General features: G+C 35.1%; 1 protein-coding gene across 2 annotated transcripts; it reads right to left on the reverse strand.

Moving 5' to 3' along the window:
* Positions 1–12,162: 12,162 nt before the first annotated feature.
* Positions 12,163–18,974, reverse strand: LOC142618320 (homeobox-leucine zipper protein ANTHOCYANINLESS 2-like). Of its 2 annotated transcripts, none has more exons than XM_075791233.1 (9): positions 18,871–18,974; positions 17,494–17,714; positions 17,270–17,387; positions 16,473–17,159; positions 16,009–16,110; positions 15,731–15,943; positions 13,794–13,968; positions 13,345–13,712; positions 12,163–13,044 (listed from the first exon to the last, which is right to left on the reverse strand). In XM_075791233.1, exons 2-9 carry the CDS (start codon positions 17,703–17,705, stop codon positions 12,649–12,651), a joined length of 2,271 nt encoding a protein of 756 aa, XP_075647348.1. In that variant the 5' UTR covers positions 17,706–17,714; positions 18,871–18,974; the 3' UTR covers positions 12,163–12,648. The 2 variants fall into 2 exon arrangements, with proteins under 2 accessions (XP_075647348.1, XP_075647347.1); XM_075791232.1 differs by lacking the exon at positions 18,871–18,974 and adding an exon at positions 17,857–18,242.
* Positions 18,975–19,204: the final 230 nt, after the last annotated feature.

The raw sequence follows: 19,204 nt of genomic DNA on the forward strand, positions 1-19,204 counted from the left end.
ATGTTCATATCAGTCACAAAATGTAAACAAAACACACTGATGTTTTTACTTTTGGGTTGATTAGGTAGGCGTTGGGCCCTTGGCGTAATGGGTTTTAGGGGGATTTCATTTTGGTGGGTTGGTTCTTGGTACTAGGGCTAATGGGTTAGTGGATGGCTCAGCCCAATATTTATCTTTGTTTTATGAATATAGGTAGTCCAAGATGGTGGAAGCTGTGGTTGTTTAATTGGGTTTTTTACTTTTTCAGGGCTTTTTATTGATGGAAAGGAAGGAGATTCATCAACTGCTGAGTGCCTTTTGTGTTAATGATGAAACTTTCTTTGGGCCTATCATAATGCTTGTTCAACTACAAATAGATGAAACCCAAATGTATGTAGCAAGCCCATGTGTAAAATTTAAGAGAGAGGAGTGGGAGTTAGGGCTTGGAGGACAAAATAAAGGTTTTTATTCACTTAAGTTGGGCTTTATGGAAAGGCCTTCAAAGGAGTCTTTCTTCACTTACTCTTCAGGTCTAAAGTGCAAACAAAATGAATGCAAGAGGAAGACATTATACTTGCCAAAAAAAAAAACTCATGCCTTTAATATACAATTAGATTTTCAATTTTGAGCCACGTGTTCTATTTAATTTTTTATTTTGTGCTAAGTGAATTATTGAGTATAAAAATTGAAGAATTCAAATTCAATTAGATTCTAAAGTAGATTTCAATCTAAGTTCAATTTTTCACCACATATCTATCTAAGTTTTTAATTTTTGTGGCAATTGAATTATTGGGTGCAAAAATTGAAAAGTCTAAAACCAATTAAATTTTAAATCATATATATATAATGAGAAACCATTGTATATTTTAGAAATATACGGTTTAAAAGATTATAAACTAATACCATGTATAATTTGAACTTCTTTTAAAAAAATAATAATTTGAACAGTATAATTGTGATTATTTTAAATTGTATCCATTTATATGCACGAGGTTACACACTAATATGCAATTAATAGGTAATTATTTCCCATATTTCTTAAATGGGTGATTGGTTTATGGGTGCCTTGGGACATTTGTTAATTAACTATTTTAAGAAAGCTTTGATATCATTTTTATGAAAAATATAAAAAGTTGTAAAAAATGACAGTTGCTTTTTTTATTTTCCTATAAGAAGTTTCTAAAAATATTTCGTAATTAATACCCTTAAGGTATCCGTTAACTTTTTCCTTCTTATGTTTTGCAGTAGTTCCCCTTGTAGAGACAAACCGAAATCTATCAAATCATATTGTTTAGAACAAAACAAAATAGCTCAACCTATTTCTACAAAAAAAAAAAAAAAAAAAAAAAAAAAAAGAGAAAAAAGTTCAACCTCCAATAAAAATCACTGATTCATGCAAAATATTTTGGAAAATCCACAGTCTAAATGCTGCCAGACATTGTCTAGGTTATGGTGAAATTGAAACTCGCTTTTACATGCCAACATTTGATTATTTTAATACTAGAGCAACAAATTGTGTGTTCACCACGTTAGTTGAAATCGTGTTATGAAAACATGATTTCAGTTAATGAAAACACAATTTTCAAGATTGTGCATGGATAAGTGCAACTAGCTGTGTGTAACAAACATTAATGTTAATACTAAATATGACAAAATAACTTTGGGCATACAAGAGAAGGAGAAGAAAAGCAATGGATACATAACTTACCTCACCTTCACCAAAAAAAACTCTCTTCGGCCATTGAATTACAACACAAATGCTCTCTTTCTTACATTCAGCAGGTACAAAATTGAGCCTTCCTCTCATTATTCAGCACTAATAGGACATTATCTTTCTTCCTCCTCCCTTGATTTCAGCCATCTCTCATTTATCGTTCAATAAGGTGAATTATTAACTATGATTTATTTACTCTCACCTCTCTGTTTATCATTCCAATATGGCAGGAATAAAAGAGTGCTTGTACCTACAGATCATGCATGTCGGTGTGAATTCTTGAGATTGACCTCTTTTTGACGTGTGTGATTAAGATCATTTTCTCTCCCTTTCTATTTCACTTTCTTTATCTATTGCGTTATATATCTATTTGATATTGCTAATTTTATCTAATAGCTTGAATTTACAACTGAAAATACTTATTTGATCATCAATGGATATATTTATTTAACCTCATTAAATATATTTGTTTGTCCTTACTAGTAGTATATTACATATTTCCTCACAATTATTTATATGCTTTATAGACTAATAAATTACTTACACTTGGGGAAACACAATGCTAGTGGACATGAATTATCTATTGGCATGACTCATAAGTGCTTTGACTAAACTATCAAAAAAAATAAAAAAACTTAATCCTAATTGCTAACTTATAAGAAATGAGATGTGTGTGGGTGACAAAAAGACCCAAACAGGTAATCTAATTGTAATGTTTAGTATTTGATGACATGAACTATAAAGTAATAGAATTTTCTTGAAATCAGGTCAAGCTCCGTGACTTCCTTAATCTTGTATGGCTTTACCTTTCATGTCATTGGATGAACTTTTCATCTTCTTTGTTTGTTTGTTTGTTTTTTTTTTTTTTTTTTTAATTTTTTTTATTTGCACAAAATGATAGAATGGTTGTGACTAAAAAGTAACCTGTGACTTAGTTAATCGGTTAAAACAATTGGTCTAGATTGGAGGATTACCACTTAAATTCACATCGTAATTTGTTATATGAACACAATTTTTTGGTTCGTTACTTTAAGGGAACCAAGACCTACTAATTTGATAAATGGACTACTTTGAGGAAGTTCAAACCTCTAAAATGAAACTTCCACTAAATAATAATCACTACAAAAAACGGGGCCTATAGCCGCGTTTCAAAAACGCGGCTATAGACCCCGAAAACGCGGCTATATCCTATAGCCGCGTTTTCTAGAGCCGCGTTTGTAAACGCGGCCTAAGCGGCGCAGCAACAGGACCGCGGAAGTCAGAGCCGCGTTTTAAAACGCGGCTAGAGACCGGCACCTGAAGCCGCGTTTTCGAACCACGGCTATAGGCATCAGGTCTATAGCCGCGTTTTTCAAAAACGCGGCTATAGTCAGCGACCTATAGCCGCGTTTTCGGAAAACGCGGCTACAGACCTGCTTGAGCCGCGGTTATTAACGCGGCTACGGGGTGCAGACTATAGCCGCGTTTATAAAAAACGCGGCTATAGCCCTCTGTCAGTTCGTTTGCCAACCTTGCATAGAAGCTATAGCCGCGTTTTTAAAACGCGGCTATAGCTTCTCTTTTTTTTCTTTTTTTTTCCCTGCCCTCTGTTTTGGCTGTTTTTTCACTGTTATCATAACTGAATTTTTCCCAACCCACACAAACATCCAAAATATTCAACCCACACAAACAACAGCAGAGCAAGAGATTTCACCTCAATAAGATGAAGATTTGAGGTACAAAAGCAAATTCTCCAATTTGAGCAAGTGAGACCCCAACCTATAAAAAAAAAAATCATTGTTTCATAAATAAGCAATTTCTTTTCTTAATCCAGATCTAAAACTAATTGAACAAGCCATACAAGTCAACTTATAAGAACAAAAGCAAATTCTCCAATTACCTCATCCATGACTGTCAGAAATCTTAGAAAGTCACTAAAGAATACTATGAAAGAATATGATTATCCTAATTGTTGTTAGGGAAAAAGAGCCTTTTGGAGAGTTCACCAAAAACTTGATGATATTCAATTATACATTTTCTATCCAAAATCTTAAACTGACATAACTTAATTTTAATTTACCATCAAATTTTCCTTTCAAGTTTTTTTTTTCCTTCTTCTTTATGTTGCTTATTTATTTCTGTGTACAGTTTTTTTTTAAACATTAGAATTTCTAAATACAACCATATTTGAACTGATTTTCAATAAATAATAATAAACAATGAACAAAAGAAGCATAATCTAAACACATAAATTACCCACTAAGAGCATTGTAACTCAACTAGGTAGCACTTTCATGTGTTTTCAATGACAACATCTATAATTTCCCCCTCACTCCCAACGATTGATGTATAAAAAAATGTATAAATTACCCTTCTTTTTTTTCAATGTGAATGCGATACTCTTTTAGAGAAATTTAAATTAAAAAAAAAAAAATTTCTTTGACTCAAGTGATGAAGGTGATACATAACACTCACAATCCTCTTTAACACAAAATTTTCAGAGAATTGACTTTAGGTTTGCATCCGATTATATACCAATGATTCATTTTCTTTAATTTTTTTAATTAATAATTACATATGAGAGAGACAACTCTCACACACACACATAAACATTGATATTATACACAAACTTCATGCATAGTTGATTGCAAATTGCTGATTTTTTTTTTTTAATTTCTCACGTCAACAGTTACTGCTATTATTTAGCATTCTTTTCTGGCATTCAATAAATTTAGCTTTGGCGTAAGGCAGAAACTTCAGCGAAAATAACGCAATGTACTAAAAGTCTAAAACATAAATTTCAACGAAAATAAATGTCTCACAGAGGTACCCATGCAGCTTCTCTCGATATGAAATAATTCCTAACTTAGGCTCCAAACTCTTCTATGTGTAATCAATGGTCAATAATGACTTCTTAGAGATGTATGACTAATTGCCGTTGTTAGTTTTAGTCACCTTCATTGTTGGGCTCGTCATTCATAGAATTAGAATCACAAAGGACAGATATAAAGTGCAGCATTTCACATGTACACACTACACACCCACCCGGTCCTTGTATGTTTCTTACTTCGATTAAATATCATCCTATTAGAGTGTTAAGTAAACTCGTGACCATGTAAGTCTTGATTGAGTTGTAATAATTTGAGAAAGCTCATTTCTTTAACCATTTTTGTATCTATATTCTACAGGGATTTCCCCCTAAAGGCCTAAACAAAGATAGATATATAGAAAATATGAACATGGGAACTTATGATTCAACAATACAATTGACCCCTATCCTACTAATGCTTGGCTCAAAAAAAAAAAAAAATTTGGGGTACATGTGGGGTTAGTAAAAAATAATTTATTGTGGCCATAAGCTATAACAGTTTATATACTACCCTTAACACACAATATCAGACACACACACACACATGCTACCTCTCTCTCTCTCTCTCTCTCTCCCTCTCTCTCTCAAAATGAAAAAATCACAGAGCAAATATGACTTAGTGTTGTCCTAGAAATTTATAAATGTGCGAACCTCAGTATTTACATAAAATACTTTCAATTAAATTGTAAGCTTATTAAAATTTTCATGTGTCCAACATATAACAAAGTATAGAAAGGATGTTCTGTTCCAATGTTCATAATCTATTTGTGGCACCTCACTAATGGCAGAATTACAACATAGGAGATAAGCATTTCGCTTTTTCGAGAAACCAACTCGTAAAGTGAAATTTCACTCAATAATAAGATTTTTCACCCTCCTTATTCAAGCTATATATCTATCAGTGAGAAAAACTAGATATGATTTATTCAAAAACTAGCCTAACAATATATCCCACCCTTAACTATTTAGTATTTAACTCAGTTCCTAATAATAAAAATACAATCTTAAAAAAAGAAATGATAAGAAGAGATAAAATAGAAGCATATAGTCAGCGACCTTGTTGTCTACCATCTTATTTCTATTCGAATAACTGATACTATAAGTAAACTCCTCCTCCAAAAGTGAAACAAGAATTAGTTTTTGCTTTGAAAAATCATGTATTTGATGACCCAAATCAAAGCATGATCAAAATGTTAAACTCTGACAAACAAAAATTAACTGCCAAGCATATAATTGTCTACCTCAACGCTCTCTATTTCTAAATTTAATGAAAGGAAATTCAATACCACACGCACATTGAAACCTTGAGTGTTTTCAAGTGTTGTTAGTTCATCGATGTCAATGGAGCAGTCCCAAACATGTGTACTATTTATATGCTTCCATGTCATACACTTCGGGATTATGCAGCAAATTTCCAATGAAAAATGCGAGGTCAGCATTAAGAAGGCCACCATGTTGGCTTGCTAAAATTGTGGTACCAAGGTACTGACAGCTAAGCAGTCCACACAACGGGGCATATTTTTATAAAAATATAAAGGCTTTTTTGAGAAACCAACTTGCTTAGCTTTTAGTAAGATAGATTGGCTGAATCAGCCAGAATTACATCAGAAACTGGTAATGGAACAGTCTCCATTCACACAACAAAATCAGAAAATTTTGAAGCATTGAATAATCACAAATCACAACCATTCTAACAGTGCAACTCTTGACTTTCCATCCCTTCAATTAATTCCCATAAAAAATTAAAAAATTTAAAAAAAAAAAAAAAATTACCCCTTTCGGATTAGCCTACATGAATTAATTTCTAGCAATAATTCAAATTCTTCAAATTCTTCAATTTTTTAGACATATATACACAACCCTTTTTCTCAAGTTGCTAAAGAAGCATTTAAAGACAAAATTGGGGCTTCTAATCTGTAAAAGTTGTTTGTTTTCATGTCAAACATTTAAATCAGTGATTTTTTCTGGTTTTTTATTAGACACCCAAAAAAATATAAAACCAAAAATAACCCTTTAAATACATTATAATCACAGAGAAATGAAACCAAAGAGACAAAGACACACACTTAAACAACAATAATATAATCACAATCCAAGCAAGAAGAACATATATTAAAGAATGACTGAAAGTTAAAAAAAAGAGAGTCGTTGAAGGATAGAAGGGAAGCAACCTTGGAGACGCATTCCAACTCGGCGAACTTGAAAGCGAGGCCAATCGACGGCGGAGATTGAAAGACGAGGGAGGCCGTTGGATGGGTTGGGTTTGGAAGAGGAGTCGGTGAGGCCTTGAGAAGAGCTTCGAATAGAGTTTGGGTTTGGGCAGTTGAGTGAGAGAGAGCGGGTGGAGATGATTTAGGCAGAGATTGGGTTTTGTGTTTATCAGGTTTTAGTTTGTGGGTATGGTGGGTTTTGATTGAGGAAGGAGAAGGCAGAGAGTAGAAGGGGAACGTGAGAAACAGGGTCTGGGGAAGGAGATCTCGTTGGTTTGTGGGTATGGTGGGTTTCGATTGAGGAAGGAGAAGAAACGTAGGGCTTTTTGCGATCTGATTTAGGGATAGTTTTTTTTTTTATTTATTTATTTATACTAAACTTTGGAGCTGTAGGGCTTTTTGCGATCTGATTTAGGGATAGTTTTTTTTTTTTTTTTTTTTTTATACTAAACTTTGGAGCTGCGTTTAATGAAACGCAGCTCCAGACATATTGAAGCTGCGTTTCATTAAACGCAGCTTAAATATGCCGGAGCCGCGTTTCATTAAACGCATCCAGAAATAATGAAAAATAAGAAAAAAAATTCCCTACAGCCGCGTTTCTAAAAACGCGGCTGAAATCCTACCAGCCAAACGCAGCAAAAACACTGAAGAACGCGGCTTCAGTGAGGGTCTATAGCCGCGTTTACTAAACGCGGCTATACGTTATTCCTGGAGCTGCGTTTTTCATAAACGCGGTTTAGGATACCTGTCTGTAGCCGCGTTTTAGGAAAACGCGGCTAAAAAACGCGGCCCAAAAGCCCGTTTTTTGTAGTGAATATTTCTTAGCATGTTTTATTATTTACTATTAAGATGTATAAATAGTTAGCTTTACAAGATAAAGCTAACATTTAATCTCAAAAGAAATCTAATCTTTATCTACTATAAGTAGATAAGATTTATTTAATACTTCATCTTTAATTTTACCCTTGTCCTCAAGAGTAGCCTTTAGAAAGGCTCTCTAACTCTAACCATTTTCAAGTTTAACTTGATGCCTATTTTTCTTTCTCTACGACTTTCCTTCTTCTGGAATAATAGGTACCATAAGAATGCTTCTCCAAAATGATAACTAGTCATAAGAATTTCGTCCTTCTCTAGCTAGTTTCTGGGTGTTTGTGACTTCAGGTTCAACGAACCACTTGTGTGTTGACCATTTTGTCCTTTGAGACATCTTGATTCCTTTTAATTATATCAATTTTCGAACGTGATGATCACCATCCTTACCACTCGCTAGTTAATTAAGACCCAAGACATTGGGACATCTTGATTACCAACTGTTATATAGACTCAATTTTTATATTGGTTACTTCAAGAGAACTAAGACCTCCAAATGTAATAAATGGACTACTTCGAGGGAGTCTTGATCTCCAAATTAGACTAACTAACAAGACAATTATGACTGTCCGTAATTCATTGTCAACATTTGAATTAATACAAGACAGACTAGCAAATAGGTAAAGATAATACTATAATTCCTATTATCTGTCAATAAAACTAATCATAATCCAAACAATTCTCACTCGTCCTAATTTAAATCAATTAAACATATTTCTATCATTATTAATCTAACCATTTTAAACTAAACTAGACTCCTAACATGCCTCCCCTCTAGAAATATCCTTGTCCTCAAGGTTCCTCCTCTTCTTCTTCTTCCTGCACCATGAAGTATTTCTCCTTTTCTTAAATGTTGGGTCTTTTAGATTTTATCTGCTTTCCTTTCCCACGTTCTTCAAGCTTGCATTGAGCATTCGAAGGTGAAAGAAGTAAAGAGATAAAGGCTGGACTTCTTTTTATTGTTTTGTGACCACACTTCTCCTCCCTTGGAGACGTTTTTATTGCTTTTTGGTTGCAAGGACCTAAAATCCTTGCCACTATGGAGGGAAGAAGCTAAAAACCATGGAGCATGGAGATGGAGGAGTGGAGTGTAAATTCTGCGATGCTTCAATGACACCGTAAGAGTCAGATTCAAAGATCACATATATATTGGAACCTGTGGAATACTGCAAGTTTGATAGCTTGAAATACAGTATGTACTTCTCCTTGAGCATAATATTTCTCTGCATACAACTCAAAAACTGTCGTGTGTCAAACTCACTTACAGAATCTCATTTCCACCTTGTACCTAAACATCCCCTTTTGTCTTTCACCGTTGCCTCCAACTTCCGGCTATTGCAGCCACCAGCTTCCACTTTCATTGGTCACCAACCACCTCGACCAAACGACTGGCACATGTTTGGCAAAGACCCATGAAGGTGAAAATGTCCGATAACTATGTTAGTCTAATGAGTCTCAGGAATTTGAAAAACTTGTTTTGAATGAGAGCCAAGATTTGGGAGGTCTTGTTCCTTGGTGGCTTCATTCAATCGCTTAAAATATGAGCTATCTCCTACACTTGTGTTTTTGGAGAAGCTTCTTGTGTTACATATGAGTAACAAACATTTGTTGGTCCCTACCAGGCTATCACGCAAGATTGCAGAGACAAGTGACAAATCTGTACTTGTTCGTGATAAGTGTATAAATGGCCCATTGCAGGTGATATGGTCCCAATAGAGGCACATAATTAGCAGGGGGCGGCTCCACATGTTGTTTCAGGGGTTCACCTGACTTGAATATATATAAATATATATATATATATATATATATATTTATTTATTTATTTATTTATATGGCCAATTATGTGCCTCTATTGGCACATAATTAGCACACCTTGGTCACATACCAATCCGGTTTAAATTCAAACAACACCACATATTTGTCCATCTCAAAACAACAATTGAGTTTAGAGAGTTCAGAGAGAAACTTTTATGAATCTCATCTCATTTCTCTTCTCCATCTAACTATTTCAGTATTTTCGACTCTAAGATTATAAAGTGTATGTTTGTGTATTGTGAGTATCTCTTTCTTTATTATAATTTTGTATTATATATGTGTGAGTGTGTGTTTAATACTGATTGTGTATTGTGTATGTTTAATACTGAAAGTATGCATTGTATAGTATAAATATAATATAAAATTATATAATTAAAAAATACAAATAGTTTATTACACGTGTGTATTGTTATAACAACCTTTTGTTATAAAGTTAGTGATTCAAGAAAAAAAAAAGGTTAAAGATAGCGATTGTTTAAGTATTTGAATATAAAATAGACACTTAGTGTATAATTTATATATGGATAAATGTAATTGTGTGGGTCAATAATTAATGTAGTGCTAGTGAGGTGAGTTTTGTTATTTATCTATATTACTATTTAAAGGGTTTTCAAGCTGTTAAGCCATGGATTCTAAGTCTTGGATATTCTAAAATATTCCCTCCTTGCTCATTTACATGTTTTCAAATAAGGGAGACAAATTTGTAAAATAAAAGCTCACAATTAAAAACTTCTCACTAAACCCACATTTTGAACAAACACACCCTATTTTCCTTCTCATCTCTTCTCATTTTTTAAACTTAAATAGACACTCTTTTCTCTTCTTCTTCTTCTTCTTTTTTTTTTTTTTTTTCTAGCTAAACTATGATACTAAACCCAAAAATTAAATAAATAAATAAAAACTACATCGCATGCGCAAAGTGCGTGTGATGAGGCTAGTCAATTTAAAATATTTTTATAAAAACAATGACATAGATATTGAAAAATGCTTAAAAATAAAAAATTTATATAAAATTAATAAAATAAAATAGTCACACTTACCCACATTAACAAAAAATAATGACAATTGATAATGGCCAATCATATAACAATTTTAAAATATGAAAACTCATAAAACAAAATTTTAATACTTCACGTATTTGCATGTACGTGTGTATGTGTTTTTTTTTTTTTTTTGTCGATAACTTGATATATTTAAGTTTTTTATTATTAAATTTAATTTAATTTAAGTTTCTTTCTTTATTTTTTGAGAAGAAATTTAAATTCATGGAGCCACGCTGATAATTACACCATTAAATTTTAATTATACACATTGATGAGATTTCCAAACACCAAAATGCCACAATAAATTCACATTATAATTACACCAATAAAATTTAATGAAAAACATTGGTGAGGTTTCCAAACACCAAGATACCACAATAAATTTACATTAATTAATCTTGTTGCGAACACTTCCAAACCCTTGATTATCATAATATCACTGGTTTTTTCTAACACCATATAGATACCATTCCTATCCATGTAATGTAATCTCACAAAGGTCTCTCCCCAAAGAAAAATCTCATATCATACTCATTCTCCCAAGGCTCAAATAGCATGGCATGGTTCAATAGTCTTCCCTTTATAACAATCTTGTTCTTATTGTGCAACATAATCTTGATTGAGCCAACTCATCAATCGAGGCCATCAGAAAAATCTGACCTCCAAGTGAGTGACTGTTGGGAAAAACTTGATCATCAACCCAACTTTTTACTGGATTGCTCAGAAAAAATTGATGATGCTTGGTTTGATAGGGCCTTTTCTATAACAAAACAATGTTGCCAAAATGTGTTGGCACTGGGTACAACATGCTATAAAGATATTGTGAATGACCGAGTATCCTCACTGAACCCAAAGGATAAATACGTTCATAGGCTACCAGAAAACAGCAAGAAAGTACGGAATTATTGTGTTTCAGTAGGAGGATCATTCATACCAGCTGAATAAGAAGTCCAAAAGATTGTTCAGACAAGATATGCCTCAAAGAGTTATTTGGTTAATGATGTGATATGAGACTAGGATTGAATTTATCTTTTGTTGTCATTATCTTTTTTTTTTTTCTTTTTTTTTTGAGGGGAATTGTTGTCATTAACTTAGTTTTAAAAGGGAGAGTTGTTGTCTAATCTGGCTAGTTTGAATAGTTGTAGTCCAGTCCCGTGTTTAAAATTCAGCAGTGCATTAATAAGAGGCATCACAAAATTCAAACTAAAATGTATATTCTTGAGATTTGTCGTCTCGAATGGACTGCTCATATAATTTGCTATCAGAGCCTAATGACTTATCCACCACCATCCACCCGTTCCACCATCAATGACAACTCGTACTCGTACTACCCAAGGAGGCGAACAAAGTCTGACCAGAATTGACTTGTGAACAACTTGGAAAAAGCCCATTATGGCATCCAACCATATTCTAAATGGGGTTTTTTTTTTTTTAATTATAAATAATTTAATAGCATGATATCTCATGAAAATTATGTTTGTGCATTCATGCAAACAAGGACAGTATGTTCCATCCAGTTGGGCTAGGTGTCATTATCTTAGCTATTTTTCATTGGTTTATTTTATTTTGATGTGTTTGTATAGTGTAAAGGTTTTGATGTACCTAGAGTTTAGGCAAACTGACACTAGCCCTGTGGTTGGGATGAGAGAGATATAGGGAACGAGTAGAGGAGACAGTAGACACTAGCCAAAACGAACAAGTTGGTATAATAGAGCTCAAACTTTTTGAACCAAATATATAAGTTGAGATAACACACCCTGCAATTTAGAATAAAGTCAAACAAAAACACTTGAGGCATACTTCCTCCCATGTCTATCTTGTTTACCTCTTTAGGTTTAATAATTAATACACAATTAACAAAGAGAGTTTGAGCCAACCTCACTGGTCCACAGAGTCAATACCCGAACCTCCAGTTCCAAACTGATGAATTTAAAAGAGACCCCCATAAGAAGTAAGACCACAAGTCATGTCGCCACCTTGATCAAGCAAAAATTCCCAGCATGCGGTTCGTTCTTGACTCGAAACCCTTAGGAGAATTTTAAACTCAAGCTCCTCCTTTACTCTATCCACTCTATCTCCTATACTACTTTCATATGTGCTATCTTTTTTTGTTCATTTCTTAAAACAAAGGGTGGATTAAGCTAAACACATAGTTGACCATCATCACAACTATGGTATTTTAAGGGCAGCTTTGATCTTCTGAATAGTGCAGGAGATGAGATTGTTAACAGTCTCTACTGACTCCACAGTTAGCTTTGCAGCTGGCTGGCTATTAATTAAGATTTGAAATCCAACAGTAAGTAGGCATCCACCACTTCCATCACTGCCATTATTGTCTTCTTTTATCACAGTTCCATTGCAGTTTTGAGGCCCACCAAAGAAGGATCGATCATCAGGCAGAATAGAAAACCCTGATGGAAGGAGAGCTACATAGGTAGAATCCCCACCAGCCATCACCACATTTATCGATGGCGCATCTACTGGTGCATAAACAACTACTGAGCCTGATGCATCTGTCCATGTCTCTTGCAATATCAGCATGTTGCTCTCGTTCTCATTAGTGGGCTGTCAAGTCAAACAAATACATATATAAGTCAGGGAAAAAAAAAGCAAAAAAAAATGGTGGGATAAATCACCAATTCTCGCAAAAACTGAACATGTTAGATAATGGTTAATTTAATCATTTAAGCTTTATTTTAACACTCGGGACTATTTGCTCTGATACCATAATAAATTGCTAATTTTCTTAAAAGCTTAAGTTATTAGGAATTGGTGAATTTAATCATTCAACCACAATTTTAATATGGTGAAGTCCAAAAACTACCAAGGTATGCTATGCTGTGCATATGGAAAATGATTTCTCACATTTCCACGAAGGAGAGAAACACAGTTTCCTTGTTTCTGGCCTTTGGCAATATGAATCATCTCCTGTATTGGCCTGCCAACGCATAAAATGTCCCACTGACTCCTTGATTGTTCATCTCGCAAGAAATCAAACAGTCCCTGCTGTGATACAGGCATCCAAACCGAAGTTGCAGCACTCACCACAATACCATGAGGCTCACCAGGGTCATCCAAATTCCTCCTGGTCATAACCCTAACATTTTCACTCACATTTCCAAGACGGAGATTGTCCCACTTGTGAGTGGTTGAAGCACAAACACCAGAACAGAATTTGTCAGTCATGCGCTGCGCCAACTTCAACATGCTCCTCTTTCCGGCTGGACCAAGTGCTGCAAAAAAATGGTGTATCAGAATGTGAAAATTTACAAAATTTATCCAAGTGCAAAAATGATCAGGCAGTGAAGAGATACTTGTGTGATCTTCAAGGGGGAAGGTTGATGACATGAGGATTGCCAAGAACTCAGACTGCCTTTGGAGGGTAGCAACCCACCTTTGTGCACCAAAGCCCATGCCAGCCCTAATAAATGGCTGGTATAGTTCATGGATGCCACTCTCATTATATTCTGAATGTTCTATCCATGTAACCTGCATTTGCATGCACCAAGTATCTATCAGAACCCAGTTACTTAGAAATCAAACATTAGGTCTACAAACTACACCTACGCAACAACAACCCAAACCTTAGTCTATAAAATTGGGGTTGGCGATGGATCTTTTATAGACTAATCAGAGTTAGTCACATATATTCTTTTTCAACATTCTATTCTCTAGAGACTACACCAATCTCAACAGAAAAGAGTTCCCAAAATAACTATTGACAAAAGGTTTCATCCTTTTATGCTCCATTTGTTTTCATGAATGTATTACCATAACACTTGTGAAAATTCTCTCTTCAGTTAGCTTCGGTGAAATGTTCTTACACAGTTAAACTCTTATCTAAAGAAAAGTTTGTGTGCGCGTGTGCACGTGTGTGTGAATGTATATGTATGTGTATATACACTAGAAGGTATTTAGGAAGAGGGCTAGGAATTAGGATGGTGAGGTAATACTTTTACAGCTATTATTATGCTTACACTAGGGGAAAGGTACCACCAACACAAGACTTTATGTTACAAACCAGCAGCATATTCTATTCCCTGGACATATTTTTCATCGCATCAAGTGGTGGTAAGTTTTTTTTTTTTAAATTATAGTTTGAAGACAATATAGTACGGCATTTAAAAATTCTATAAAAACCTCCATCTCTGGAATTTACCAAACAGCCCCTTAGCATTATACCACATACAAAAATAAATTATTAACCAAAAAATAGAATGCTGCCACGTGAGAGGAAGAGAAAGAGGGAGGGGAAAAGGAAAGACAGATATTAAAATACAATTAGAGTAAAGATAATACTACCTAGAGAAGAGTTGACATGAAATCCGATGCTATCATTAATTAATATTGCATATAGAGAAAAGGATGAAGAGCAAAGTCAAAAATCAAGCGTTAATATCAGCAAGATAACGACAGAGTACGTCCTAGATGATACAAAAAAAAGGAATTTTTAAAGCTTGACAATAAGGATTTGTGGAATTTTATTAATTGTTAAAAGAGAAGCTACTATTTTATTAAAAAAATGAGAGCCTTTATCGCACTGCATGTGTTTCAATATACTACAATATAGGACTGGATCCAGGTCATATAGTCTCGTGGAGATAAAACATAACATTAAAAGAGAGAAAGAGATAGGAATAGAAGCATCAAATATATTGTTTATACATCAAAGCTTGAAAGTTCCAAGGTTACCTGCTGAGATAGATTATTAAATGCAATATATTCAATAAGCAAGGATAGTATAAGAGGCTTACACTTATATTAAAAATTGATTAGTGCCCTTGATTTGCTCGTCTCTTAGAGTAGCAGTAGACTAATTAAGTACAGACAATAAGCAATCTCAGCATTGAAGTTCGAATGGGATAAAATAATCATACTAAGGAAGCATCTTCTTATGTAAAATACTAATAAAAGGTTCAGATTCTTAGGTAAAGCCCTATTATATTTCATAAAGAGAAATCCCACCAAATATAGGGCAACTTTGGTGAGTAATAAAAAACAACATAAATTCTTGGAAGCACAAGTCAAGGTGGTTTGGGACTGAGAGTCCAAGTGCCCATAATTTCACCTTGATGGAGTGTCAACTAAACCTAACAAACGCAGTTATTACAACAACCTCCTTTAATATGCCTAAGGGATAATACAACAACACAGAATAGCACAACAAACATCAAGAAAGAAATCAAAGAGTGAGACAGAGATTGCATGTAAACATTTAAATAACAAATAAAAAATCCACATTCACAATTACCTTTGAGTAACCATTAGGCATATCTTGCACAACACATCCAGAAGGAAGCCTTCTACAGTTCACAAATGGGTGCATGTTGGTGCTTTCTAGGCTAATGTCAAGAGAAACATCAACCACAGCCCACACACCCTCTGCCTGCTGCTTGCAGTACCGGAGGAACTTCAATTGACGGACAGAGACAAATGGTGAAAGAACTTGCAGCTCAGCATGCATCTACAAAGTAAGATCTTAATGAGCTCTAATTCAGCAGCCTTAGAACGGAAAGCTGAGAAACATACCACTTGTAGGGCACCATTTTTGGTTCCAGCCATGCCATTTGATATCAAATCAATGGTGGAAGCTCTAGCAATTATGCATGGAAACGTTTCTTTCCATCGACCCTATTTCAAAGAAAGGCAAATAAAATCACTATTTAGACACTAAAACTTCCAAGTGTAGCATGATTTCTAAGTTCAATGGTGAATACGATGAAGAGAAAACTGTAGCTATAAGCAACAGTACTAAAAAACACAAACAAACAAAGGTGCTTTAACCTATTCAGAAATGATATCAAATATCTAGGTGGTACAATGTAAATAAAGTTTAGGAACAACAATGTTCTGAAGCGAAGAAAACAGTTCTTTCCCAAACTATACAAAAATGAAACAACCACCACAAAAGATCATACTCATTTAGCAAATAAACATTTACAATAAAATCACTCAGAACTTCACAAAGGCACACATGGTTTTAGACAGCATACCTCGTCCATCATTGTCTCCACAAGAGTCAAGCTGTTCATGATTACCAAACCAGTATCCCTTGTAGCCTCAGTTACAAAACCCACGGGTTTTGTGCCAATACAAGGAGAAAATGCCCTTACATACTCCTCTTGATTCAGTGTTTCCTTCCCTCCATCCAAACTTTTGATCCAAAGGGAGCTATCAGCCTGGGCCATCTTAATTAATTCATCCATAGCTGTCAAAGCAAGATCCATAAACATCGTACTGTCCATTGGTATTTCATTGCCCATGAAGCTCATGGGAGGCTTAATTAGAGGCATTGCTGAAGCACCCATAATCCCATCTCCCAGATCAAGTCCCATTGGTAAATGGGTGCCCATAGAACTTAAACCACCAATCCCATTTCTTCCTACCCCAAGTTCCAAACCGGAGGTTGAGCTTGGGAGAGGGACGGAAGTGGCTAAGGATGAGAGAGGCCTGCCCAAGAACTTGTTTGCCAAAGCACATATACGGTTTAATTCATCCTTCAATCGAGCATTCTCAATCCTAAGCTGGTGCTCCTCAAATGATATTTGACCAGGAATGGCCGGTCCACCACAACTGTTGCACACTGGGTTTGCCATAGCATCCCTCATTAAAGCGTTCTCGGCCCGAAGCTTATCATTTTCTTGTCTAAGAATTATGTTTTCATGGCGCTCCAATTGGGTCTGATTCAGATTATAATTTATCATTTCCATATGTCCATAAAACAAAACCTATTAGGATAAAAAGAAAAGAATACATAAGACTACAGATTAAAACCAATATACTAATTCACCTTCATTTGGGTTCGCCTATTTTGAAACCAAAATTTGACTTGCTTGATCTCCAAGCCAAGCTTCCTGCTGAGTTCCAATCTTTGCTTCTCATCAGGATGGGGACACTCCTTAAAGAAACTGCACCAGTATAACAACAAATTAAACATAAACTCCTACTAGCAAATCCTACAATCATATTGAATTAAGTACTAGAATAGCACTGCATTCAAAAGAAGAATCATACCCTTCAAGCTCTTGAATTTGGTTGGGAGTGTGCCTATGGTACTTCTTCTTCTTCGCCGGCCCTTGATCATTGCCGGCCTCCTGATCATCACCCGAGCCTTCAACGTTATCACTCCCTGACCTGCTCTCATACCCATCTTCCCTCAACCTTCCCACCATAACAGGATCATAGTTTTCCCCAATCAGAGCCATCTCACCACCTTGGCCTTCCATTTTCCTTGACTGCAGAAATATCCGATCACATAAAGACCAAGAAGATCACAATCAAAATCAATATGAATACAGCAGTAAACCATGAATCGTGAAGAAAAAAGTGCAGAGAGAGAGAGAGAGAGAGAGAGAGAGAGAGAGAGATGAGGCATACAGTGGAGAGAGTGAGGGTAGAGGAACTGTGCATTGAACTTGGAATAGGTGGAGTACTGAGAAGGGGTAGCGGAGCAAAGGCACCACTAGTCATGTTTGAGCTGTGTGGAGCAATATCAGCCACAACACTCGCAACCCCTCCACCACCACTACCGCCACTGATCAAACCCCCAAACCCCATCATAATGGAAATAAATAGATCAAAGAGAAAAAAAAGGTAAAGCCTTTGCTCTCCGTTTCTCTCTTTCTGACTCTTTTTGCTTCTCCAGGGTATTATCAAATAGTCACTATCACTTCCACAAGGGTATGCTTAGGTTATAATTCTTTTTTTCCTTTTTTTTTATCTTATATATTTTTGACCTTCCCTTAGATTGAGCTAAGACTGACAATTACACTCTCAGCCAAAACAGATACAAAAAAAATAGCTGATTCCTTGTCAACGCCCATGCATGACTAAATCCCTCTCTCTCTTTTTCTCTAGTCTCTATAGAAAGTTCTTTCTCTCTCCAGAAAATCTGTTTCAGTCTTACGGATAGAGATATAAAAAAGAGCTACAAGACAAGAAAAGCCCTTTTATCTATTCCACGGTTCACACCTCTCTCTCTCTCTCTCTCTCTCTCTCTCTCTTATATACACACACAAGCAAACACATGAAACACCATGGAAGACTTTCCAATATGAAATAAACCCCAGATTCCCATCTTTTCATGGATCATTCTTGACCTATTGTTTGTCAGTACCGAAAAAGACCCAGAAAAGTAGAAAACCAAAAGAGGACTAAAAAAGATGGCAGAGAGAAAAAAGAGATGCAGACAAAAGCACAAAAGGAGGCGAAGAAGGCTTATTTCACATTCACACTATCTATGACTTTTCAAAGGAATAATACCATATCCAAGCAAAAAGACCCAGTTGACCCCCCCAACCCTCTCTCTCTCTCTCTCTCTGATAAAATAGAGTCAGAGAGAGGCAAATACAAAAGTTGCAAAACCAAACCCAGTACGAAGAAAAAGGGTACCTTTATAAATTTGAGCACTTGACAGTGAGCCAAGTTAATAAGCCAAAAGATGGGTCCTCCTGCTTTACAGCCAAGAAATTAAAGGACTTTTTTAGATCCTCTTACTTTCTCTCTCTGTGGGATCTGTGGAAGAGAAAAAGACAGAGATGAAATACATTAAAAAATTGTTGAATTTTTTAATTTTTAACTGTGTTTTTAAAACTTCAAACTAAATAAAATACTAAAATAAATAAATGTGGAGCTGACTTACAATGACTAGTAGAGAGAGAGAGAGAGAGAGAGAGAGAAACAAAAATCCAAGAGTCAATGAGAACTTTTGTTTATTGCTTTTTTT

Source organism: Castanea sativa, chromosome 12 (genome assembly GCF_040712315.1).
Source record: "Castanea sativa cultivar Marrone di Chiusa Pesio chromosome 12, ASM4071231v1".
NCBI classification, from domain to species: domain Eukaryota; kingdom Viridiplantae; phylum Streptophyta; class Magnoliopsida; order Fagales; family Fagaceae; genus Castanea; species Castanea sativa.

Excerpts from the sequence above, each read along its gene's own strand:
- LOC142618320 (XM_075791232.1), bottom strand. The coding sequence starts at position 18,039 with ATGATGGGGTTTGGGGGTTTGATCAGTGGCGGTAGTGGTGGTGGAGGG. Across the intron at positions 17,160-17,269 it reads ATAGGCGAACCCAAATGAAG|ACCCAATTGGAGCGCCATGA; the intron begins GTGAATTAGTAT and ends AATCTGAATCAG. Across the intron at positions 13,045-13,344 it reads TTTCTCTCCTTCGTGGAAAT|CCCACTAATGAGAACGAGAG; the intron begins GTGAGAAATCAT and ends TTGACTTGACAG.